This window comes from Panicum hallii, chromosome 4, assembly GCF_002211085.1.
Source record: "Panicum hallii strain FIL2 chromosome 4, PHallii_v3.1, whole genome shotgun sequence".
NCBI classification, from domain to species: Eukaryota; Viridiplantae; Streptophyta; class Magnoliopsida; order Poales; family Poaceae; genus Panicum; species Panicum hallii.
In genome coordinates, this window is record NC_038045.1 from 33,019,234 (window position 1) to 33,044,866 (window position 25,633).

Here is a 25,633-nt window from a genome sequence, read left to right on the forward strand (position 1 = left end):
GATAGCCTCGAGCAGAGAATGAGCAACGAGCGGCAAAGAGTGGGGGGTGTAACACTTGAACTAGAACCACCACTCTAGTTCTAGTGTGCCCTTGCGGCCTGATCCCACTCTGCGCTGCTCGCGCTCTGCCACGCCGAACCTGTAGCTTGTTGTTGCTGGGCGGTTTGCTCCCAATCGGGGTGATATCTTGATGTAGACCCGGACGCCTCCCCAGCTAGATCATACCCTCCAGCTTATCCATGGTACGCATATGGTGGTGCTTGCGGCATGTCCATCGTGGCATTTCGCAACATGCTCCGTGTCATCCTTCCTGACACGCTACTCCTTCGTGCGGCTTCCATTGGCTGTTTTCTGTAGGAGGTAGCGGTTAAAGATCCTCATGTGGCAGAATCGCTGATCCTTCAGCATGTTGTAGCCTTGAAGCTCGCGGTCACCTCGGATGTCGTCATAGGCTTCTTCCTCCTCCTCGTGCTACTGCTCTTGCACTTGAGGCTTGGCTTGCTGCTCCTGGAATTGAGGCTTGGGCTGCTGGGATGATGTCTCTTCGCTCTCTCTCATGGGGCTCGGCACATAACTATTGGAGTGGTGCAAGATGGAGCCACCATGAGAGCGGCTCGACGTTGAGCCTGTCGCATTCTTGAGAACAAATGACCTTCTTGCCGAAGCCCTTCATACCTGCAAATGAGAGCAAAGAAAAACACACAAACAACCTAAACGGGTACGGGAGAGTTAGCGGGAAAGAGTTAGCCATTCTAGAGTTAGTAGTCCATGCAAGGCTTGGTCACCTCCACAACAAATCATCCTTGTGGGTAATAATACTCAACAAAATCGTTCTTGCGAGTGAGAATGCACCACAAATTGTTCTTGTGGGGTAGTAATACCACCACAAACACGTTCTTGCAATGGAAATGGAAGGAAACACGTAATGCAAATGAAAGAAAAAGTGAGCGAAATATTTTTTCGTATGGATTAAGAGCAAGAACACAAGAACAAGAATAGAGGGAGATGAAACTCAAGTGCTAGAAGGCGCAGCTCGGTTTGGGGCAACAAAGAGCCGGCCCTGTGCACCGGCTTTTATAGAGGAGTCAAAATGGCGGAGTTTTTGCTACTACCTTAATCACCTGCCACAGAGCCCAAAAGCACTTGAATGCATGCAGAACTAGGCCGGTGCAAGCCTAGGTGTGGCTCCAAATGAATTTGGACATGAAAATCATCCACATTCATGCATGCACTAGCTTCCAAATGCTCATGGCTGAAATTTTCTCCCCAAAATGCCCTTTGAATCCTTGTCCAAATCCAGAATTTATGAGGGATGCAAATGCAAAAGTTGAGGGGATCAAATATGCAAGGGTTTGAATGCAAAAGATGCAAATGCACAAGCAAAAATTCAATCAAAAATCTAAAAATTCAAACATGCAATGAATGAAATCAAATATGAGATAACTACTGATTTACCTTTCAGCAAGGGTTCAATGTTTTAAGTCTTTCGAATGAGACATTTTCATCCGTTAATTCGAAATTTGATTGATGAAGAATTTGATTTACCTTTGACGGAAATTTCTTGACTCACTGCTCATTTTGATTGTTGATGAAATTCTTACCTCGGAGCGGGTGTTAGTGGGTCTTCAGGGATATCTTCTTGCTTTTCATTATCGAAGTCAAGAATCATTTTTGATATTGATCATCCCATACTGATGACCCTGAGAAATGGATTAATATCCACTACTCAAATTGATTGCATCCTGATGATGTGGCTGATCATCTTGTCGACGTAGTTTCTCCTACTACTAGTGATCAGGCAAGAGCTGTAGAAACTAAACTCGAAGTGAGATCAAGAGCCATTTCGTTGAAGCTTGCTGAGGTAATCGGGACTGATTCAATTGCAGAGAGTTGGACTTTTGAAAATGTTGTTGCCATATCATGCCCTTCTTGAAGTCGACTTGGATTTGCCATGGAATTTTTGGCAAATTAAAATCAGTCGAACACTACCCTGTCTTCATGTAAATAAAAAACAGCAAGGTCGTCCTGCTAGAACATTGGCTACCAATCATAGATAAAATCCATAACATTAATAACTCTTTCAACCTTTGCTTTCCTCGGCAACGGAGCTAAAAAATACTTGTTGGCATTTCTTAGCATCATCACTAGGATCGTTATATCCTCAGCAACGACCCTAGAAAAGCCTGTGGTATTTCTTACATCACAGATAAATCCGCAAGCGCACGGAATTCCATTGTAGCATTTTACCCATAAGTAATCTCAGGTGTCGTATTTACATTTCCGAGGGGAAGGTGGTGGTTTAAAAGAGTTATCAAGTTTAGGAGAATATCATGATCAAATATCCAAAGTCTAAACAGGGGTAATTGATAATATGGTTGAGAGGTAGTGCGACACAAGATATATCTTGTGGCAGAACCGCTTGAATTATTCTGGCTCAAGTGCGCAGACCATCGCTATACAGGTGACATGGCCTCGCACTTCAAACGGAACAACCCAATGGTCTGTCGGGTAATGTCCTGATGAAACCACCGGATTCTGGATCATTCAAGCATACCTCGCACGAAGGCGAGTCCAGAGATACAATCACCGTCATATTTTTACAACATAGGCATAAGTAGTTATTACAAACCGGTTTCTGGTAGAGTACTGCAAACCTAACTAAAACAAATTTATACAGGCATTGTTTGAAAACTTCAAGTTTTAACGGACATTATTCAGAGATGGTAGCGGAAAGGAAACAACAACACGACTATACGTCGCAAAAGCAGGCACCATACTTAGCCCAAAGCATGGCGTCATTCCGAAGGGTCATTGCCGGCCAGGGACGGATCCCATTCCACGGACCAGCCAGGCGGTAAAGTGCAGGGCCAAGGGGAACTAGCAACTGAGTCCTCGAATGACATACGTGAAAAACACATTACTAGCAAGACTGAGTATACTAATACTCAGCAAGGCTTACCCGTCAATTAGGTATACTTAGTCCATAACTAGACCATGAGAGGTTGAAAAGGCTCTAGGTTTCTTTTGCTGAAAAACAACAAAGAGTATGTCCTTATTTCCACATTTTAGCTTTCAGATTCTAGTTCAATAAACCATTCTAAGTGAGCATCTATACTAGACAAGCAAGGTAGGTATTAAAGCATACATCAATATTGTTCCATCAACTGTTGCTCTTGTTACTCTATATGGCAGAAGTATCAAGTAGTCTCAATCACCCGAGAAACGGATGATTCCTAAATCGAATTTTATAACCTTGCAAGGGATCCTAACTCACACGCTCAGAAACTTTCCTTTCCGGGCAACCATTCCCCTCATATTCCGGGTCGTGGATCAGCGCCACCACAAGCGACTGCAGGACCATACGCACATCCAATGTGCAGGACGTACGTCTACAGCGTGACTGTATGACCGTACTCTCGTCTGCTATGCAGAATGTACTCCCACACGTTGGTGCGTGTGAACATAAACCAAAATTCGAGTGGTGGGGGATATGTCCACTTGCCGGGCCAATCAGGTACTAGGCTTACCGCGTACCATATTTACGGTATGTGGCTAGTACTTTCAAACGTTTGACCACCACTACCACACACTGTAGCCTTATCAAATTGATCAACACAGATGGGGTACCATTCCAAGCTATGATACTGCACATAACCCCGTCCGTGATCCTTATAGTGTTTGCAGAAAAGTAAACAATCAACTCCTATATCGTGCGAGTGACAGGAACTCACTCGACTTCTGCCAGTCCTATTAGCAGAGCATTTCCTTGATAAGGACTCAGAAATATTACATAGGTTCCTAGGTTTCATGCAACTAGGGTTTCATAACAACTCATAGAACTTAATGCACAATATGGATATATAACAATATAAGTGCATAATTTAAAATACTGGGTTATGCACCGGGGCTTGCCTTCATTGGTGAGGCTGGGGTCAGTGATGTCAGTATCTTCCGAACCTTGGTTTGGGGCTTTGGAATGATCCTCAGCGATGTTCACTTGAGCTTCAGAAATACCCTCGTCGGGTTCCGGAATTAGCTCGTAGGTACCGTCGGCGAGTGTCGTCAAATCTACATGATATGCAATGATTTGAAGCAAATGGTTATTATCTTAATATTTTGTTTTCACAATAAAGTTGCAATCCAACAAGAATACAATCAATACAAACAACAAAAAGATTTGAAAACAAAATAAACTTAAGTAGAGCTTCTGGTGTAGAAACTTTGTTTAAAACGGCTATTTGGTGAAGGTTACTACAGAGCCGATCGGATCTACTTCATAGCATGTTTTTTAGATAGTTTGTCTAGCCGATTGGGGTGTGCATCGGCTTGCCTTAGCCGATCTGTGCATCGGTGTAACTAGTCGATTTGTGCATTGGCATAGTCCAATCTGTGCATCAGTGTAACTAGTCGATCGATGTGTATCTTACAGACGTGTAGCCGATTGATTCTTTGTATTTTATAGAAAAGACCCTAGAAAGAAATAGAGGCTTGCAAATAGGTCCCTAATCAACTTGAAAAGAAGAAGTCGAGCGGCGGCGATCTAAAATCCGGTGAGGAGGCTTACCGGCGGCGAGGGGAAGGTGGGAAAAAAAGTTCAGAAGCTCATGGCGGACTTGGGGGTGGCTGGAATCGTAGAAGGGAAGCTCGGAGATGGCGGTTCAACTAGAAATAGAACGGCAGTGAGGAGTGAGATTGCCGGCGCGGCGTTCTGGGCTGCACGCGCGGAGGAGGAAGAAGAGTGGGTTAGGAAGGGGCAGTGAGATATGGCGGTGCTGGTGGAGCACAAAATTGGAGAGGAGGAGCGGCGGAGATGGCTGACGGCGGTGGATAGAGGAGCTTCGGCGAAGTAGTCGAGCGGAGAAGAGAACAGGAATGCGGGTGCGCGTGAGGGATTGGAAGAAGGAAGAAGTTCACTGGACGCGTTCCAAAGCTAAAAAGAGGCGCGCGCGCAGGCGGCAAGCAGTTGCTAGCGGTCGACGGTGCACGTGGCGGCTCTGGTGGGTAGCGGCGCGATGTGTCCGCGCGAGGAGGAGCCAGCGGGGTTGGGCGAGCAACGGGCGGGTGAGCTGGGGGCCAGGTGGCGCAGGAAGAGCGGTGAGGGGGCAGCTGGCGGCCGGGGAAAATGCCGGCGATGGGCAGGAGGAAGAAGATGAGGACGTGTTCGTAAACTTTACAAAAGTTCAAGGAGTTTAGTGTAAAATAAAATTTTCTTCCAAACTATAGCTCTAATGAAAATATGCCCAAAATCAAAAGTGTAGAGCTTAAAAAGATATACCACTTTGCTTTAGGGTCCAAATTCAAAAGAGTTAGAGTTTTGAAATTATTTTTAAAAGCCAACAAATTATTCAATTTCAAATAAATCCAAAATGAATTTTACCTTTTCAATGAAACCTTGGAGTATTTACACTTCTTATAGTGGTTAAGGAGTAAAAACTTACATTTACAAATTAACCGTTCATACATTTTTGAAATTACCTCCCATTTACACAATTTACAAAAAAGAACCCTAATTTTTCCAATATTACAGAAATACCCTTTAGCGTTTATTTAATTTTTTAAAGGCATTCATCAAAACAAACACAAACTTCACACTAACAAGCACAACTTCATACTAGAAATTAGTGTGCCTAGCTCCTAAGTACCTGAAATGTCACATATCCACTCAAATATAAGGAACTAGGATTAGAGATAGAGAAGAGAGCATTCAAGGGCATAAAAAGATTATTCCTATCTAAGCAAGCATTGCTTATACTAGTATACACATACACATACATATGCTTAGGATTGGGCTCAAGGCTCATAGCACATGACTGGCAGAGGATCTGCCAGCCAACTCGGCTACTTTATGGACCTCCTACCGCCACTGTCTGAACAGGGAGGGTTACGCTAGATAGACAGGACTGTCATCACCTGCTGCCTACCTCATCTAACCATGGGATAGGACCGCATTCAAATGTAACTTTTAACCCAGACACCACGACTTCGTTAACGATTACCACTCTAGCCTCGCGAAAGGATATCCATCTCTATCAAGAGCCTTAGTTCTAGAGCGCCCATTTAAGGGGAATGAAAGTGTTGCCATGGCCTAAATATCTTACCACGTCTAAGCATGCAAGGCACATGATTCAAGTATGAACTAAAGAGGATCACATACCAACCATAAGCATATGAACCAAAGACAAGCTAAGATAAGGAAATAAACTTTATTACTAAACTCAAGTCATTACATAAAAGAGAAGATAAAAGATCATACCAAACTCTTCATGAAGACTAGAAGACCTTGAAGAACTACTCTTCACCTACACTCCACTAGCCTGGAAAGCTTTACAAATGAGAGGGAGGCTACATCTTGGTGTGTTCAATTAGGAGGACCCCCCTTGTATTTATAGGTGTGGCACACCTCCTTTCGGCCGGCAAAATAGTAGGGTTCACTTGGAACCAACATTGAGGAGTGATGTGAAGGCGCCACGTGGAAGGAGTAAGGCGGTGGTGCTCATCCTGGTTCGGCCGAACCATGAGTTCGGCCGACCTAGGACTGCCCCCAACCAGCCTCATCTTTGGTTGAGCCACTGCCTGGTAGGCCCTCACGCCTCTTGTTGATGATAGGGCTGAAATTAAGTCGGTTTGGCTCGGTTGTGGGCCCTCCAATCCATGTGATGTCCGTGCGGTGACGCGTGACTGGTTGAGGCTTTTCTCCTTGGATCAAAGGGTGTATTTTCTCCAATATTTTCAGCTAAATTCCTGCATACATAAATTTCTCAAGGACATGTGGAATGTAGGGGTTTTTATTAGTAGCATGTGTATAAGAAATGCAAAATTCCTCCTTATTGAGGTCAAGTTGACGCCTATTTTTGGTCCGTAACGAGCGTCAACACCGATCGAGCCTCTTATCAAGACCTCATCAACTAGAGGGATAACGATTGGCTTCAGGCTAAGGGTTTGAAGAAGAAAGTTGATGAACTTGAAGGATCACCTACCCTCATCAATGCTGAAATTAATCGGCTGAAGACCAAGGAAGTCGAACTACAACAAGACCTTGAGCAAGTCTGCAGGGTCATCAAAGCTAAAGAACAGAGACTAGCAGCTTCCCAACATCATCAACAAGACAAAAGAAGAACCTCCATTTCTCGTCTATCAAACTCTTCATTGGCAGAAAAGTATAAAGATCATCCCGGGCTCTGATAAAGATGATTACCGTCAGATCGAGGAGGTTGATAATATCCACCTGCATGCGGTGCAAGCGGTCCAGGATGCATTGGGACCAATATAATAAACAATTTGCACTCTTGCTTGTTTGTGACTTGTGGTGTGTTGGGTTGGCCATAAACAATGCTTTTGATGTAAATATGTTTGTGCTAGGTGATACATGTTGTATCAGCTATTTCATTTAGTCGATGCTTTCTTCATCCATCGGCTGTATCATGCGTCGATCCAAATACTAGGATAATACTATTTTGAATACTTCCCATTTAATGCCTTAGGAAACTTCTCCCCTTCAAGTGTCTCGATGATATAAGCATTATCAGGAACACATTGGCTTATCCAATAGGTTCTCTTCCCAGTTAGGTGACCATTTTCGATACTTAAGTGTGGATCCTATCTGCTAAATTAACTTCCAAAACAATTCTTTCTAAACTCTTTAATTTTTAGTTCCTTACCATAAATTTCGGCCACTCTGATTTTACTTGCATCAATGTTTTCAAGTGCTCGCAGCCAATGACAAGCTAAATCTTCCAATTCATAATTCATCAAATTTGTGTAATCATCGGCTATTAACTGATCTTGAAGCAATATACATATTGACCCTGTTTTAATTTACCAAGGAAGAAATGCTTCATGCCCATAAACCAATTGATATGGATAAATTTTTGTAGCCCCATGCACACACCATCCGATAAGCCCATAATGATTCAGAAAGAGAATCATGCCACTTCCTTGTGTGTTCATCAACTTTTCGCTTAATCAACTTGATCAAACTTTTATTCGATGCCTCTGCCTATCCATTAGCATGAGCATAATAATGATAAGAATTTAACAATTTAATTCCCATACTGGCAGCAAACTCGATGAACTCATCGGACGTAAACATCGTCCCTTGATCTGTTGTAATTGTCTGAGGAATTCAAAATCGATCATATCTTGGAAGTTATTGTCTTCAAAGGAATCACCTCAACCCACTTAGTAAAATAATCTGTTCCTGCCAATATAAACTTGTGCCCTTTGGTTGATGATGGGTAAATATGGCCGATCAAATCAATCCCCCATCCTCTAAATGATCATGGCTTAATTATCGGATTCGTAGCTCATGCAGAAGTTCTCTGAACATTACCAAACCTTTGACACTCTTGAGGACATCTCTTGTAATATTCAAAACAGCTTCTCTGTATTACCCACTTCATCTTGTAAGCCGATTGATGAGCTCCACATACATCTTCATGCACCTCATCCATAACGCTTTTTGATTCGTAGACACTTAAACATTTGAGCAGAACACCATCAATCGTACAATAATAGAAATCATCATCAAGCAACACATACTGAATAGCCTTATATCGCAACTTCCTGGAAACCGTCTGCGATGGATCTTTCAAATAATCAACAATTTCTCATCTCCAATCATCGGCAACCAAGTCATATGCATAATGCTAAAAATTTGCTGATAGCTAGATGCACTTTGTGCTAGTCGATTAGCTTCCTCGCTCTGTGTCTTTGGAATATGCTCAATGGTTACTGCAATGAATCCTTCCAACAATTGCTGACATTTTTTCCAAATACACTTTCAGAACATCATTGCTGCACTCATATTTGCCGATTAATTGATCAACCACCAATAAAGAGTCTCCAAATATTTCAACAGCTTCAGCTTTCACCTCATGCAAAAGTTGAATAGCTTTAAACACAGCTTCATATTCTGCTTGATTATTTGTGCAAGATGGATAGACCAAATAAGCAAACTCAAAATTTGCCACACAAGGCAATATCACAACTAACCCGATGCCACACCCCTATTTGCAAGACGACCCATCAAACAACAAAGTCCATGGTAGAGGTTCTTCTAATTCAATTCGATGATCGTGATGCTGAGCTACGAAATCGTCTATAACTTGTCCCTTAACTGCTTCAGCCGATTCATACTGTAAATCAAATTATGTTAGTGTAAAAGTCCATTTTCCAATTCTCCCTTTCAAGATCGGCAAAGGTAGCATATACCTTATCATAGTGGCTTTACATACCACCGTGAACTCAGTCGATAGAAGGTAATGATGCAATTGTTCACGGTCCTTAAATGCGAAATCCGACCGTCAACTATACTCATAAATAAAGGAAAACTATGCACCTTACTCGCATATTTTATTTACAATAACCTAGTTCCACATGTATTGTCCAATAAGTGATTTCAGGTACACAAGTATGAAATAAGAGGAAAACAGGCAGAAGACACAACAGAAGTATGCAGAAGATCGCATCCTACATCACACTTACAAGAAAGGGCCACATGGCAGAGCAAACCGATGTACAAAGGCGGCAAACCCCCAAAGGATAAGGCAAGGACCCACCTATCAGTGCACCACGCAAAGGCGGTGGCCAGGGGGGGCACCTAGAGGTCGGCCTAACCTGGACAAGCCCCCGTCCTGGTGCACTTTGGCGGGAGATTCGATCTTATCCTCCTGAAGTCGGTTGCCATTGTTACCATACTTACCTCCACAGGGAACCACCCTTGGAGAGTAAAAAAGGAGGTGAATGAGCCCCTCATGTGCACACAACACATTGGAAGCCTCTCTCCTCTCTCTACTTGTAATTTGTAGTTCTTAGGCTAGCGGAGCTAGGCTAAACTTTCTCTTAGCGAATCAAAGTCGTCCTTGGGGTCATGGAGCAACTCTTGACCTCTGGTATGGCTTTGTATTTGAATTGTCAAGAATTTATCTATAATTCAGAGTATCTTCATGGTTGTGTTGCTATCTTGGTAGTATGTCATGCCATGTTGTTTGCTTTCTTAAGTTATGCAACTCATATGCTTAGGCTAGAAATCCATGCTATGCAACGGTTTAGTGTGTCCTTTGGGCTTGCTCTAATTCATTACTGGTACATCTGAAGGGTGGAAGACTCGGGGGGACTAGAGCGGGTTCCGCATACACGAGCGTGGTGCTCGGGTATCACGGGATCCATCGAATATGACCATGCCCCACAGTATTGAGGGGTAGGCGATAGGTGGTGATAGCCCTATCTGTCTGCCACGTTCCAGCTTGGTGTGTGAACTCCCCTCTGTTTGGGTATGGTGTAGGGGTTCGTAAAGATACCCTGCCCTAACAGTACCTGCATGCGGTATTCTCCCCATATGGTGGAAGCTTAAGTCTAGTTCTAACCATATGCTTGTTTAACCGTTGCTAACCTGGATCAATTCATTTAGGACCTTGTTGTATGCCTATGCTCCCACTAACCTTAGATTTATTTGTTATTCTTTATTCTTGAGATTGGCTTCTATGTGTGTCACATTACCCCTATTCATATCATTATTATAACTTACCCATGTATGAAATGTAGTCTATAGCTTACTCATATTATCCTGATAATGTACCTAGTAAACTCTTTTGCACCATGCCATCCTTTGGAAAAATATAAATAACGATACCCGAATACTCTCCAGATGAAATGCTACAATGGTATATCCGTGTGCTTACGGATTTATTCTGTAAACATTAAGACATACCAACACGCATTGCTGGCATTGTTGCCTGGGACTAATAATCCTAGTGATGATGCTAAGAAATGCCAACAAGCATTTCTGGTGCCGTTGCTGGGGATAGCAATGGTTTAAAAGATTTACTAATACATAATCTTGGCCATGTGTTTAAGAAATAGCTACTTTTTATACAGGCAAATGTTGCTTTTATTTTCTCCTGATGGATGAAAATAGGGTTGTGTATGACTGGTTTCGACCTACCGATAAACTTCGTTGAATACCCAGAATCACTTGTGAGAAGGGTCCAGCCTCACATCGTCCCTCCTCAAGTCGTTCTCTGGGCAACCGAACTAGTCGTCCAAGCATCATCTGTGCCTGAGCCTATGGCCGAGAAGACTCTACGTGACTTTTCCGTCCCTTCCACCACCAATGTGGCCACTAGGCCCAATGTCGCCATGGGGGACGTGAATTTTGTGCTCAAATGCAGTCTTATCAACATGGTGCAGGCTAGCCCATCTTGTGGCAAGCCTAATGAAGATGCTAATGCCCATCTTTAGAACTTCCTTGAGCTGTGCGAAACCGTGTGATACGGGGAGTCACAGCTGACGTCATCAGGCTCCATTTGTTTCCCTTCTCCCTCCTAGAGAAGGTGAAACAATGGTTCTACAAGGACAAGGAAGCCGTCAGCACGTGGAACAAATGTTCCACAGCATTCCTTGCAAAGTTCTTTCCGTTAGGCAAAACCAATGCCCTACGCGGAAAGATCTCAAGTTTCCAGTAGATAGCGATGGAGTCAATCCCTGAAGCTTGGGAGAGGCTGCAAGATTACATCCTCGCCGATCCTCATCATGGGTTGGATGAATGGCTCGTCCTCCAAAGCTTCTACAACGGGCTAACTCCAACATCTCGAGCCCACATCGACGATGCTGCTGGAGGAGCCTTCCTCGACCTCACCATCACCAAAGCTACTGCACTGGTCCAGTGCAAGAAGATGGTCTCCAACCAGGGGTGGAGTGAAGAACGCCTCCAGCCCCATACCAAGGGCATGCACACCGTCAAGGAGACGGACATGCTCGCAGCCAAGATGGACCTCCTTCTAAAGCACCTAGACGAATGGGCGAAATTCAAGGAGCACATGAACAACTACGCCTGAGCCATAGACTCGCCGTCTTCGTGCGAAGTCTGTGCAACTGTGGACACTCGGGGAACGACTGCCCCTAGGCCCATGAAAAAAGTAGCCTTCATGAACAACAACAACGGGTATCGTCCACAAGGAGGCCAAGGGTAGAACCAGTCGCGCCCACCTTATCAAGGAAGTAACAATTTCAATTCTAATTCAAATCAACCTTCCCTGAAAGATCTTGTTCTTGGTCAAGCTAAAATAACGAATCTTTAAACAAGAAGCTTTTGGCCAATGATAAAACCTTAGAAAGCATTAATATAAAAATTGAAACCCTTTCTTCTGCTTTGAAAAACCAGCTAAGTTTTAATAAAATGATTGAAACTCAACTTGTTCAAATTGCTGTTGTAGTTCTTGCTGTTGAGTTCGGGAAGATTTCGGGGCAACCCGAAGCCCCCGTGGAAAATTTTAGCATGGTGACAACCGTATGGGGGAACCCATCTCGGAGGTCATCACGCACTAACCATGTAGGAAGACCCACGCACCAATGGACGAATCCATAGGGGAGGACTTACAGCAGCAAGGCAAGGAGACCTACGGGTCCCTATGATCAGCTGCTCGATTTATGACTGCTACTTTGATCAGGCCCTCTGTAACCTTGGGGCGAGCGTGAACATTATGCATAAGGTGATATTTGAACAATTGCAGTATCCTGCTCTTTCTCCAACATCCATGTGTCTGCAGCTCGCCGATTCAACCGTTCGATATCTCGAAGGGATAGTCGAGAAATCTATTAGTGAGGGTTAAGAATTCCTTTATCCTTGCCAATTTTGTGGTCCTCGACATGTTGGGCGACTTATGAGTATAGCTTATTCTTGGGCGACCATTCCTGAGGGATGCCGAGGCAAAGATAGATGTTGGGACCGGAGAAATCTGCTTCCATATTGGAATAGACAACATATTGTTCAAATTCGAATACAGGGAAGAGCAGAGTTTCCTGATTCATCAGCATCACGACGGGAGTGGAATATGGGGAGAACCACAACCTGAACCTAAAAATCCACCGACCACACCAACAAGAAGAAAGAGAACAAAGAAAGTGTGGTGGAAGGTGGATAGTATGTCTTCATCAACTTCTCCACGGTGGGACGCCAAATGGTAAAGCATGCTGGAGAAAAGTCCTACCCGTTGTTGGCATTTCTTAGCATCATCACCTGGATTGTTAGTCCTCGGCAACGGCACCAGAAATGCCTGTTGGTATTTTTTGCATCATAGATAAATCCGCAAGCGCATGGATTACTGTTGTAGCATTTTACCCGTGAGTAATCTCGGTTGTCGTATTTATATTTTCGTAGGGAAGGCAGCGGTTATAGAATAGGTAAGTTGATGATCAATTCTTAGTTGAATATTCAATTGTATAGGTAGGGATAAGATAATATATGGATAATGAGGTAGTGTGACACACAAGTTACTCAAGCTCAAACTCATGAAAAGACTTAGGCAGGGAGAAACAAAGAAGAAAGCTACTCGGGACCTATGTACTTCTATCCATATATACAGTTTATATTATACACTCATACACATATACATGATTATCCTCACCTCTAGGCTCCCAGGCACTACCAGGAGAACCGCACAAGACTGGCAGAGAAGCCGCCAACCAACTCGGCTACTTGATGGACCTCCTACAGCCACTACCCAAAAGGGAGGTTTACGATAAATGGACAGGGCTGTCACCACCTGCCACCTACCTCATCTAACCATGGGATAGGACCGCATCCGGCAACACTAATTAATCCAGACACCATGTCTACATTAATGAGCGATACTCTAGTATCCCGCACGGAGCCCCCACCCTTCGGATGGATAGACATCATACTAAAGCAAACAAATGAATACCAGAATTGTTGCCGTGGCACTAGATTTACTCTTCTAATCATGCAAGGTATAAGGTATGAATATAAACTAATCATAGTATATATGTCTGCCACCGCAGAAGATAAATTGTGCAAAAATGTAAATCTAGAAGATAACTCTATTAAAGATATCCAGGAATTACAAAAGAGAGGAAGTGCTAAACCCATACCAAATACTCCTAGGCAACCTTAGGAATCCGAAGAAGAGCTACTTTAGCCCAAACTCCACTAGCCTATGAACTAAGCAAGAGAGAAACTTGAGAGAGAGCAACTTGAGGTGTGTCTTCATTTAGAGCCCCTCCCCTCATATTTGTAGGCTTATCCAGGGGGTGCTCGGCCGGCAATTCAGCTCAATTCACATGGAACCAACCTTGAGGAGGAAGGAGGAGATGCCACGTGGAAGAGATAAGGCGATGGAGCTGGTCCTGGTTAGGCCACACAAGCCAGGCCACCAACCGACCTCAGCTTCCTCTGAGTGGTTGGCAAGTGGGCCCTAAGGACTGTGGTGCACGGCGTGGCGCTGTCCTAAGGCGGTTGCATGCTCTAGTGGGCCCTTTGATTCACGTGAGGCTAAATGGTGCATTTTGATTGGTCGATAGTTTTTGCATTGGATTCAAGGGTGTGTTTTCCCTCCAATTCCTGCATAGCACTAATTTCTAAGGGACATGTGGAAATGACACTATTCTAGATAAATATGCGTGTAAGAAATGTTAGTTCTCTCAATTTTCTGATCAAGTTGACGGTCAAAATTGGTCCATAATGAGCGTCAACACCCGTCGGACTTAAAACACCAAACACTTGCGAAAGGTAAATTGGTATTTATCTCATATTTGATTTTTGAAAATTTGTTTTTTCACTTCAATTGACTTCTCCCACTGCATATTTGATTTTTCTCAACACTCTTTTGCATGCTAGAATTTTTCTTGCAATTCTGTCACTCCTGATTTTTAAGGACAAAACTGAATGCATAACTACTTGTATGCTAGGATCAAGTTCCATACATATAGTGACTTCATCAGTGAATAATCAGTAACAGTATCACGAAAAGAGAATTAAAAGACTATAAAGATTATTAGAGTTATACAGCTTATCCTGGAAACGAAGACTCCAAACTTCACAGGCAATCGACCGGGGGTTGCATAGGCCTAGAACTCAGCATTATCTTCAAAAGACTTCACATCACTTTCTCCTCTGAGCAGCAATTATAACAAGCGTGAGTACACTTATGGTTGGTACTCAGCAAGTGTTGGAAATTATATGACATGAAGGCCAAAATAAAGGAAATGCTGACTGGCTTACTGCGATAAGCAATTTTAGTTGGTCAAGTTTTATTAGCACCTGATTACTAAGGTATAAGTTCATACCAAAACCCACTTTAAAAGGAAAAGAAGAGATATAGCAGAAGCATACCCACAACCATAAATATGGTACACGATTTAATTCATCTTCAAGTTCATTAATCATGTGAGGGTCCAAGCCACTCTTAACCGTGAGCACGGCTGATATATCAGTTTTCACTCTACAGAGGTTGTACACTTTAACCACAACTCATGTCTCCCAATTTGCCTGAGGTAGCTAGCCTCTTAAACACTTCCGAGGTGAGTGGTAAGAGATTCACTAAGGTTTCAGACCGCAGTGGTCATAACCCGCTAAGGTTTCAGGCCGCAGTGGTCATAACCCTCCCTAGTGAGGTGGTACCTTAGCCAAGGACCATAAACAAAGCCTCCAAGAGGACCGGGCTATACCCCATCAATGCACTCCCCTCTTGCCCTTTTGGTAAGATCATCACAAGCTAGAGTTTCTAATTAATTAGCCAAGACCAGAGCTATATAGTATTGTGGTTGCACTGTTTTCCTGGGTGGTTCTCCATGTTCCGATTAAAATATATGATCTTGTGATTAACAACACAGAGAATATGAACATGGATAAAACAGGTGTATCATCATCATTGTTATCATCATGGTTATAAATTATCCCAAACCAGAACCAGTTATAGAAACTAAGCAATAGCTACCCAACAAGAAAGATAAAACCCAGGTTGACAAGTGATGATCATAAAGACTAGGCATATCTTTAATTAGGATCCATCAAAATTAGGACACATGCATGCATATAGAAAAGTTATATTTATTGTGATTATTAGGACAAAAGAATGATCAAGGAAACACTTGCCTTTCTTTTAGAGAATAGCTGCTCAGAGTTTTCAACTCTTGTTCTTGAAACTCTAAATCTTCAAAGATCTTGAATCACGTTTCTTCTAACGTCACACAAGCATCGGGCCCAAACATACAAGCAAGCAAACAAATAAGAACGACTAAGAATAGATACACCAAATAAAAAGAAAGCTTTAGAAGAGCGTACAAAAGGATAGGGCTCGTTGCTACAGTCACGAGAATGAAAAAAATGCGGAAAATGGAGCTATGATAGAAAAGAGACAGCTATCGGAAGATTTATATAATAAAATAAATAAAAGAACTATAGGATTTCATTTATTTTAATTTAGAAAACTAATATGGAAATATTCAACAGAGAATATCCCTGATTATAGTTAACTCACATTATATTTGCATTTATAAAGACGAAGTACAACTTAGTCAGATTTTATATATAATTATCTATGTAAAAATTATCCTAATTAAACAATCAATTAGAAAAGAAACCGGTGAGAGCATCTAAACATCGAACATTATGATTCGAGTTGAACTGAACAAATTAAATTACAAACACATTTAAGTCGATATTAATCAAATTAACATTAATTAAGAAAACCGGAATAAAGACTTAATTGGATTTTATTTCGGAAAACTACATGAGAGGATATTATTGAAATTAAATTGATATCTAATTTTAAAAATAGAAATTATGGTACAACATCACTACAAAACCATAGCTTAGGGTTTTAGAAGACTAACGCAAAACGAACAGATTGAAACGGATCTAAAACGTGGAAATTACGCATGAAAGAAGGTTGCAGGTACCTATACGTAATTAAGGGTGTGTTTGGTTCAGGTGTGGATTCCTGAAAATCTGATTTCTAGAATCAGCTGTGGGAAAGCTGCTGTGAGCTGACAGCTATGGGAAAGCTGAAAGCTGTTTGGCTGAAACAACTGTCAACTGTGGGATTCTGTGAGAAATGTCAGTTATACCCCTGAGACTGTATAAGACTGTTTATATGCTGATTAATTGTAAGGATATGTAGATGACCATTTTAGAAAGGAAATTATCATAATTAGAACTGTTTAACATATATAATTAATACAAAAGATATATAGATCCACCTCGACCTAACTAAAATATTATCTTCAACTAACCAAAGCATTAGCTATGTTATCACGAACAGTGTTAATGGTAACCTCATTCTCCTCCTCAAGAATTTCATCCACTTCTGGTTGCGCCACTTCTTGTTCCTCGGTGTCGTCCTCATCTCGTGGCATATAGTTCTCATCTTCATCACATTTCTCAAACGCATCATCTTGTAACGCGCTATCACGAATGAAATTGTGCAATGCCATGCAAGCCATAATGATATGCGCCTGCGTACGAGTTGAGAAACTTGGTATTGACTTCAATATATGCCACTTTTGCTTAAGGACTCCAAATGCACGCTCAATTACATTGCGAAGGGATGAATGCAAATAATTGAACATCTCATATTTCCCTTGAAGTGCTTGCTGTCTGCGAAGACGAAATTCGGGTAGATGATATGTACTTCCTTTGTAAGGAGCAAGATATCCGGCGGATAACCGGAATCCACAAGGTAGTATTTGCCTGAAAAAGAACACAAGTCAATGACATATACTTCATGACTTATACTTCAAATAATACCAAAGTATACACAAAGTTAGCATTTGTACCTGCAGGTGGATTTGGAAATTTGTCACCAAAATTTGTTAAGGCATGATTGAGGATCCGTGTGTCATGTGCAGAGCCTGGCCAACCAGTAACCACAAAAGTAAACCTCATATCAAAAACACAAGCTGCTAGAATATTTTGCGATGTGTACCCATGCCGACATGTGTGGTTGACAACATCCTCTGTAGGTACCGAAACTTCTACATGTGACCCATCTATAGCTCCAATAGCACCTTTGAAATGAGGCTAGAAATGGTTTTCTCTAACCTTTGCATGCTCGGTGCTAAAAGTAGGATCCCTCGGTGTGATATTATCTTTTGCTAATTTTCGCAAACATTTCAAGACTTCCTTAAATTTATTATGGACTGTCCATAGAGACCGAACGAAGCGGTTTTCAGCTTGAGAAAAAGATTGAGGTCCTCCAACAATCCATAAAAATATAGCTAGTGACTCCATAGATGAAACATTGCTTGTTGACTTCAAACTATAGTTAGCGACAAGCAAATTATGAAGTACCATGAAAACCTCAGGAGTCATCCTAAACATCTTGTAGAAATATCTGGGTGCAGCTAGGCACTCTTCGACCCACTCAATTCCAGATTGTTGAGGATTTCTGTAATCATTTTTATTCAAGTACCTTTCGGTGTACTCGTCACCTAAATGACCAATGGTGGCAGCCTGCTTGGACAACTCGGCTAGAAGTTGAAGTCTGTTGTGACCCTCCTTTGCCAATTCTTCCATGGCCTCTGCAAGCATGAGCATAACAAGTACATACCATAAGCCACATTTCAGATTATCAAGATACGGGTCTGAACATACAAGGACTCAAACAAATCATTATTCATACAAATACGGGTCTGAACATACAAGGACTCAAACATAATAGTTTGCTTACACAGAACAACAATATAATGGTCCAAAAAAACAATAATGATTCAAATAACAAGAACGAACATAATGATTCAAGGCAACTTCTTCATCTCATGCTCCCTTTGCAGCCAATCATGTCTTCCTTCATTTGTCTCAAACAAGGTGAGGAGCTCCCTAATTTCAGGTTTCATTATCAATAATACAGCTATATGCATGAGGGTAGTTTTCTCCTGTACTCCATATTCTTTCACCATCCTCATGGCCTCCGCAAGGGTAGGAATGTGGCTGGTCATATAAGGAGCTGATGAAGCTTCTATACTAGTCGTAATCTTGTTCACTCCATCTTCGATCTTGCTGCAGGTTTGTTTGTACAGACGTAAAAATGGACTTTTCTCTTCCTTATTGATATGCTCACGTCTAGGCAGCACGTGTAGCAATTTGTTGTGGCCCGATCTTCTCGTAGGATCTGCGAACTTGATAAATTGTCGCTGCGTGACCTGGTGAAGAGGCAGCGCACCGCGAGGCTGTCCACGCGACGAACTACCGAGACAATCACCCTTCCACGTAACAACGTAACAGCCCACGCAATCACGCCCTATAGACGTGAAGGCACGAACTGGGTGAACCGCAGTTCGGCGTTCTACAACTCCCTCAGGAATCGAAAGAACAAATGTTGCAAGCCTCTCAAGACTCACGCATAAACAAAACTCCACGAGTTTGTGTATTCTGAATTCAATAAAATAAGATCTGACTTTTCATTGTCTAGTACAAGATATATATAGAGATAGGAGCATTCAGCTTTGAGTAAATGGCTGCATGCGCATGCTCTAGTGGATTTCGTGGCTGGTTCGCGCGTCTTTTCAGCTTCTGGCAGCAGTTACTAAAATGAGCATAACTCCTTATTAAGATATCCAAATAATGAACCGTTTGATGGAATGGAAAGTAGACTTGAAGACGCTTCCATCCACTTATTGAACACCGTCTAACTCCTTGTATTCTGTCCACAGTGATGCTTGGAATTCGTACCATGTCAGTCAGTCATCTAGCTTCTGGTTGCATTCCCATGCTAAGGTGATGAACCTCCATTTTATTCATGCACACCATAGGCTTCTTGGTTCAGATGTCCAGAGGCTTGAATCCATCTTGATCCCATGCTGGTTCATACACTCCATCATTCCTAAGGACATTGAAACAAGAACTCAAAAGCATAGGCTCATTCAACATAGACTGATTATTAAACATAAGGTTAGCGTTCACCTGAGAATGAATTTCCTTCTGCAATTGTTTAGCTCTACTCCTTGTAATTGGACCAGCTATATCAAGTGGAGTTTCATTTGAAGATGAGTGAATGCTAGGCATGTCCTCATTACTTATCATCCGCACACGTAGAAGAAGGGGCTTTACGCTTCTTGCCTTTCTGTTGGAGCATAGTGGATATGTGGATATTTGAGGGGCTTCTCTCAACCTCATGCACTTCATCATCACTGGAATTATCAGACAAATCTCCAGGTGTGGAAAGCAGATGCCCCAGTAACATGTGCACTTCCAAACATGATGTGGCATCGCCTCCAAGTTGTTTGGACCACGTTTTTCTAAACTGAACATGTTTGCATTTCCTTCCATTACTTGGATCGTCGCATCTTTGCAATACATTGGTAAAATTAGCTACTACAAAATATCCAAGAAAATTAAAAAATGACAAATGTTGTGACACTCACCGCAAGATGCTCGTTCCACCATTCATCTGAACAATCTACAGTCTGTTTTACATCATTCCAACCAAGTCCAGTGGCAGCATTTTTTAACTCCATAAAAATAGTATAACTTCTTTTGAGCCCATCCCATTTATTCTTGAGTTGCAAATGTTCTAGTTTCCGACCAGTTTTCTGTTCAAACTTTGTTGCAACATTCTTCCATCCAACTCTATTCAAATGACCTAATGGCCTATGCCCAGCATTAGCCTCACGCATGCTTATATCACAGAAGTGCTTCACATTTTCCTTATCCCACACCGCCTTCTCAGCCATACTAGTGTCAATAAAAAGAATGAACAAAAATATTCATAATTTACATCTCATTAGGTCTGAAATTCTAGAAGAACCTAGCTTTCAAAGTCTAAATCATAAACATAGTGTTCTGTAGAGAAGAACCTTACTATTTTGTCAAGCTTTAATGTGGCCTCAAGCTCTTCAGCCGAAGAAAAGGTTTCTCCCTCCTTTGCGATCTGTCAGCAGCCTTGTACTAACAACGGTTCCACACTGGGTAAAGAGTTCTCTCAAGTCTTGAGGCTGAACAGACCAGGCAAGGTTGCCAACATATATCTTGTGTGGGCTATCGAAGACAGAAGTTACACCTTTCGGAGAAGAAATCTGCAAAATCGTCAACAATGATTGCAGCGGGGAAGTTGTCAAGAAGGTGAAATGCAGCAAAGTACTTTATGATTTCATCACCATCTTCAATGTATCTAGGAGCAGATAACACATAATTTGAGCATAAATTAGCCATCGCTGCATGAAACGGCTACCATTTTAGCAAAATTTAAACCATAGTTGACAATCTAGATTGTTTCCTTTTTAGCTAACAATTCATCTAAATTATTCATAGCTAGTAACTAGCACTCTCTTTACTGAATCTAACAAATTACTCAGATAGAGTTTCAGCTCCTGAATTCCTGATAGATTTCATTTAGTGCCTACTCTTTGTACTACATGATGAAATCATCTGCGCTCTTAATTCTTAAAACATATGAATGCTCGTGAATGGGGTCTAATGTCTATGCCTACTTTATGCTACATTATTAGGTCAGCTGCATGATAAGAGAAAGAAAAACCGGCATCACAGCCTATCATATACACAAAGTTGCATAATCGATCACCTCATCACAACAAATATGCAGAAAAAGAACCACATCCGCAAGTCAAAGATCTCTTACTTGATTTGTATCCTCTGAAGTAAGCTCATCGATGGATCAACACCCTGGAATCAAATGAGAAGGTTTGGCTTCAGAACTGAGGAACATCGGTCCAGCACGTGCAATCCCCGCAGGTTGCTCTCGTTCCCCGTAAGCAACGCTGCCAAGCAAACGAAGGCTCCTCACCTGGGACAAGAAAGGGGGGTTGCTCTACAGCCTCCCCTTGCTACAAATGAACACAACACCGTGGCCACTCTCCGCCGCGCTGTTCACTACGAACTGGAAGAGGAGCGAGGTCTTCCCGCTGTCCTTGCAGCCAAATAGGAGCACGTCGTGATGCGTGGGCTGCTAAGGTCTACTACGGCTCGATTCGGGCGTGGCGCATACGTGAACGAGTTAGCTGGAGCAACGCAAGGTGAGCAAGAGGTGCGTACCAGCACAGGGGCGGGCTGCGGGGGCGCGGGCGGCGTGTTGGGGGCCGCGGCGGGAGGGCGGCGGTAGGGAGGGGGTCCGGGGGGCGGCGGGGGGCGCGTCGGGGGGCCCGGTGGGAGGGTGTCGGTAGGGAGGGGGGCCGGGGGGCAGCGGGCGGCGCGTCGGGGCGGGCGGCGGGGCGGCGGGCGGCGCGTTGGGGGACGCGGCGGGGCCGGCAGGGCGTGCGGCGGGAGGGCGTCTGTAGGGAGGAGGGTCGGGGGGCACGTCGGGGGGGGGGGGGCGGCAGGAGCTTGTGGATAAGGAAAGAGAAGGTCACGGGGAAACGTCCGCTGCAGGCACACGACGCTTCTATTCGACGGGTGGGGAAAAGAAACCAAAGCGGTACGTTGTAATCGATGGCAGGCGGGTAAATACCATGGGGAATCGGTGAAAATCTGGTGTCTCACCCGATTCCAAAGTGACCTACGGGAATCAGGCGATTTTTCGGAATCGCTTCGTGCATCGGAGGCCTTTGGTTGGGTTCGAAGATTTTTGGACACGAATCGGTAGCACGAATCAGAACCAAAGGGACCCTAACTATATACATCAGGGGCTAGTAGCAAAGAATTTCAAGACACAGGAAATAGTGCTTGAAAATTAGTAAAAGTTCAGGGTTAGATCTGAAAAATTCCACGGTGGGGCTGGATTGAGATAATGTAATAGATCCAAGGGGTTTTCTGCAAATTTTGCAAGACACAGAAAATTACACGTTAATTACAGAATTCTTCAAGGGCTAAATCGCAAACAGCTCGAAACAGCCCCAATGGTGGCCGACGAGCACAATTTCTCAAATTCCCGTTGTTCTAGGGCACGAGAGGTCGCAAGGAGCGGGGCAAATGAAAGAGGACGACAAGGGGATTCGATTCCATACCTTACCGCGGGGATGCATCGTGGCGATCGAATTTCACAAGAGATGAGGCGCCAACGGTCTGTTCATCCAGTTTCTGGGTGGTTGTACTTCTGCTGGTAGCGCTGGGCATCAGGGGGTGGGGCAAGGGCGGCACACAGGGGAAGGTAGGGCGCAGTAGGGGACGGTGCAACTGCAATGGGTATACGGGCTGGGCGATGGTTCTGCTCATGCGCAGCAACGGCGCGCATGGGGGAGGAGGCAGCGCTCTGGTGCAGGGTAGGGCGGTGCTGCAGGAGCGTAGGAGAAGGGAGGGCAGGGCAGGCAAGGCGTGGAGGAGCACGCAGAGGGGCAGGGGCGGCGGCGTCCTGGGCAGGTGCGTCGCGGCGGCGTTGCACAGGAAAAGAAGTGCGAGTAGGAGATCATGCTGCGGCAAGGTAGGGCACAGGCCCGAGGGTTTTGGCTCGCCCTTTGTAGGGTGCTGTGCGGGGAGTCTGAGCTCTCCCCGTGCACGGGTTGGGCCTGAACAGAAAATGAAAAGGGGGGAAAAGAAGATGACACGTGGGGCCGTGATGTCATAGGGAAGAATAAGGGGAAAGTTGCGACTGGCTGAAGGAACTCGGGGCGATGCAGAAAGAGGTCGCAGGGGCGCAAGTAGCAGTGAGTCGTGGGGGAGGCTAGGGCCAGCGACGTGCAGGTGGGCGTGAGGCCGAGGGGTTCGGTTATGGGCCGAAATAGGTTCGGGTGAGGGCCAAACGTGAAAACGAGCTGACAGAGCTAGTTGAACGTGAACGAGTTATTCGGGAGCGTGGAAAAGAGAAGGAAGGGATCAGGCCGAGTCGTTGGTAGTTATGACAGCAGAGCACATTCGAAAAAGAACGCTGAAATCAAGCTACGGTTCCGTTTCGAGCAAAGTTTGATCGAGAAGAAAGATTAGAGAATTGGGAGCTCGATGGGGCATCCTAAGGATTCGGAGAGGACAAGGTTAAAAGGATGTACAACAAGAATACGGCTCGGTCCGACTACGATGAGAATTTGATATCAAAATAGAAATATTTTTTAGAACATATTTTTAAGCTTAAAATAAATCTAGAAAAGTCCAGATAAATATTTTAAACCACAAAAAAATATACCTAGAAGAATCCCAAAAATTTCGAGGAAAAACTCGAGAGGTAATTTGGGTCACGAGGATTCCAAATAAAATATGTGGGACTCATGAAAAAGAATTTTAGAGCCTTCCAAATAAAAATGTATTTAGCTCTAGGACAAATAGAATAATTGCCAGAAAATCTTTAAAATTCTTGGAAAATCCTATTGATAGATGAACACATTGGAAAAAACATTCACATCCTAAAATTAAATATTTTAGGGTGTGACAAATTCTCTCTTTTTACAAAAATCCTAAAAATATTTCTGTTAGACCCGGACCCATGGGACTGTGCACATGGTGTACATCTTACAGGATAAGGGGTGGGACATGGCCGAAGTGCTATGCCAATTGTAACTACTCGTAATGAGTCCTATACCAATTGTAACTACTCGTAATGTAGTAGAACTACTCGTACCGTAGTAGAACTAGTTGGAACAGAAGAAAACTACCCGAAAAGTACTCGAGTAGGACTCCTGAGCTTGTACCTGGTTAGGATTTCCAAGTAACCCTGTCCCCCCAAACTCGTGCCTCATGCAAGATCACCAAGGTCACCCTGATCAACACCTAAGGCAATACAAACCACGCACAGGACGTAGGGTATTACGCTCTTGGCGGCCCGAACCTATCTAAACTTTCTGTTCCTTACACCTTCGAGTTCCTGATCTCGGCGACACCATACCTACAAACTGATCACCTCAGGGTATCCCTCAATGGGCATGCCGATAAAACACCGACAGCTGGCGCGCCAGGTAGGGGTGCTCATCGAAGATCCTCTAGAGAACTCGAGGGCATCGTTCAACTTCACCAACGTCGTGCTAGACGAGGGTACAACGAGCACCTTCGGCTCTTGACCGTCAGTGAGGCGATGGTAGAATTCAAAACCTATCCCCGATTCATCTACTACGGTAGCAGTGACATGATCTCCGGAGGAAAATATGCATCCCCTTCAAATAAATCGCCAAAAGTTGTTGTACCCGTCTACGACATCAATTGCGCAAGCATGCAGGGAAGATTTTTTCTCCCATTTATCTTCTATATCAGATCTGATCTGATCGGTTGTATATTTTATTCTTGGCAACGATTATTCTAATTGATCTTTCTTCTAATTGTGCATGCAAGACGGATACGATGCATGCAATTTCCATTGCTGTATGCACGCATGCATGACGAGGATGGAGAAGTACATGCGCGGACCACCCTCTGATCAAGCGCTGCTTTTGCCATCAGTTAAGGTCACCACAACCTATGTTGATCGATGCACCACCGTCAATCTCGACTACTCAGACTTCGACCGCAGCTTGCGCTGCAATATCGATATGCCACAACTATTTAAACTTTGTGAGTACGTTCGGTGACCCACTGACGACTACTTCAACTACTCGTCATGACTAGAAACTAGTCGGGGATGAGTCTTAAACTACTCGGCGACTAGCTCCGCACGGTCAACAACTAGTCGGAATCAACTCTGACTAGTCGTCTTCATCGACAAATCGCTCAAAATCAAGCTAAGTCACTTATACCTTTTCCAAGTTGTTTTTCACGTGCTCGGCTACTTATTTGTGTACGTCTCTCGATGGGCATAAAACCCTCCAGAGCTATGCTTCGCTGCCTACTTTTTGCTCAACGCGCATTTTCTTCACTAGGCCATGTCTTGCCTATTCCCGATTGCCTGCACAGTCCGCCCTGCGACACGGGCAGTCGGGTTACACCCTATAAGTGCGCTCCACGAGCGTTCTCTTTTTTCGCGCAGCACCCACTGCTCTAGTTTTCTCTTAACGGTTGCTAAAATACCCACGTAGTGTCAGACCCAGGCCT

General features: G+C 43.7%; 1 protein-coding gene, 1 long non-coding RNA gene and 1 other non-coding gene across 3 annotated transcripts; all 3 read right to left on the reverse strand.

The window, feature by feature from the left end:
* Nucleotides 1–11,429: 11,429 nt before the first annotated feature.
* On the reverse strand, nt 11,430–11,536 carry LOC112891297. The gene has a single exon (XR_003228517.1). It is a non-coding gene; the product is annotated as a small nucleolar RNA R71 (small nucleolar RNA).
* A 5,483-nt stretch (nt 11,537–17,019) lies between these two features.
* On the reverse strand, nt 17,020–20,466 carry LOC112890444 (L10-interacting MYB domain-containing protein-like). The gene is made up of 4 exons (XM_025957334.1): nt 20,158–20,466; nt 18,423–18,426; nt 18,207–18,315; nt 17,020–17,200 (listed from the first exon to the last, which is right to left on the reverse strand). Exons 1-4 carry the CDS (start codon nt 20,464–20,466, stop codon nt 17,020–17,022), a joined length of 603 nt encoding a protein of 200 aa, XP_025813119.1.
* Nucleotides 20,467–20,812: 346 nt separating this feature from the next.
* On the reverse strand, nt 20,813–21,575 carry LOC112888571. The gene is made up of 3 exons (XR_003227844.1): nt 21,537–21,575; nt 21,372–21,415; nt 20,813–20,903 (listed from the first exon to the last, which is right to left on the reverse strand). It is a non-coding gene; the product is annotated as an uncharacterized LOC112888571 (long non-coding RNA).
* Nucleotides 21,576–25,633: the final 4,058 nt, after the last annotated feature.

What these genes read in the sequence shown, in the direction of transcription:
- LOC112890444 (XM_025957334.1), bottom strand. Translation starts at nt 20,466, where the DNA reads ATGGCTGAGAAGGCGGTGTGGGATAAGGAAAATGTGAAGCACTTCTGT. An exon ending in GGTGACGAGTACACCGAAAG is followed by an intron (nt 17,201 to 18,206) that starts GTACTTGAATAA and finishes CATTCGTGATAG; the next exon opens with CGCGTTACAAGATGATGCGT.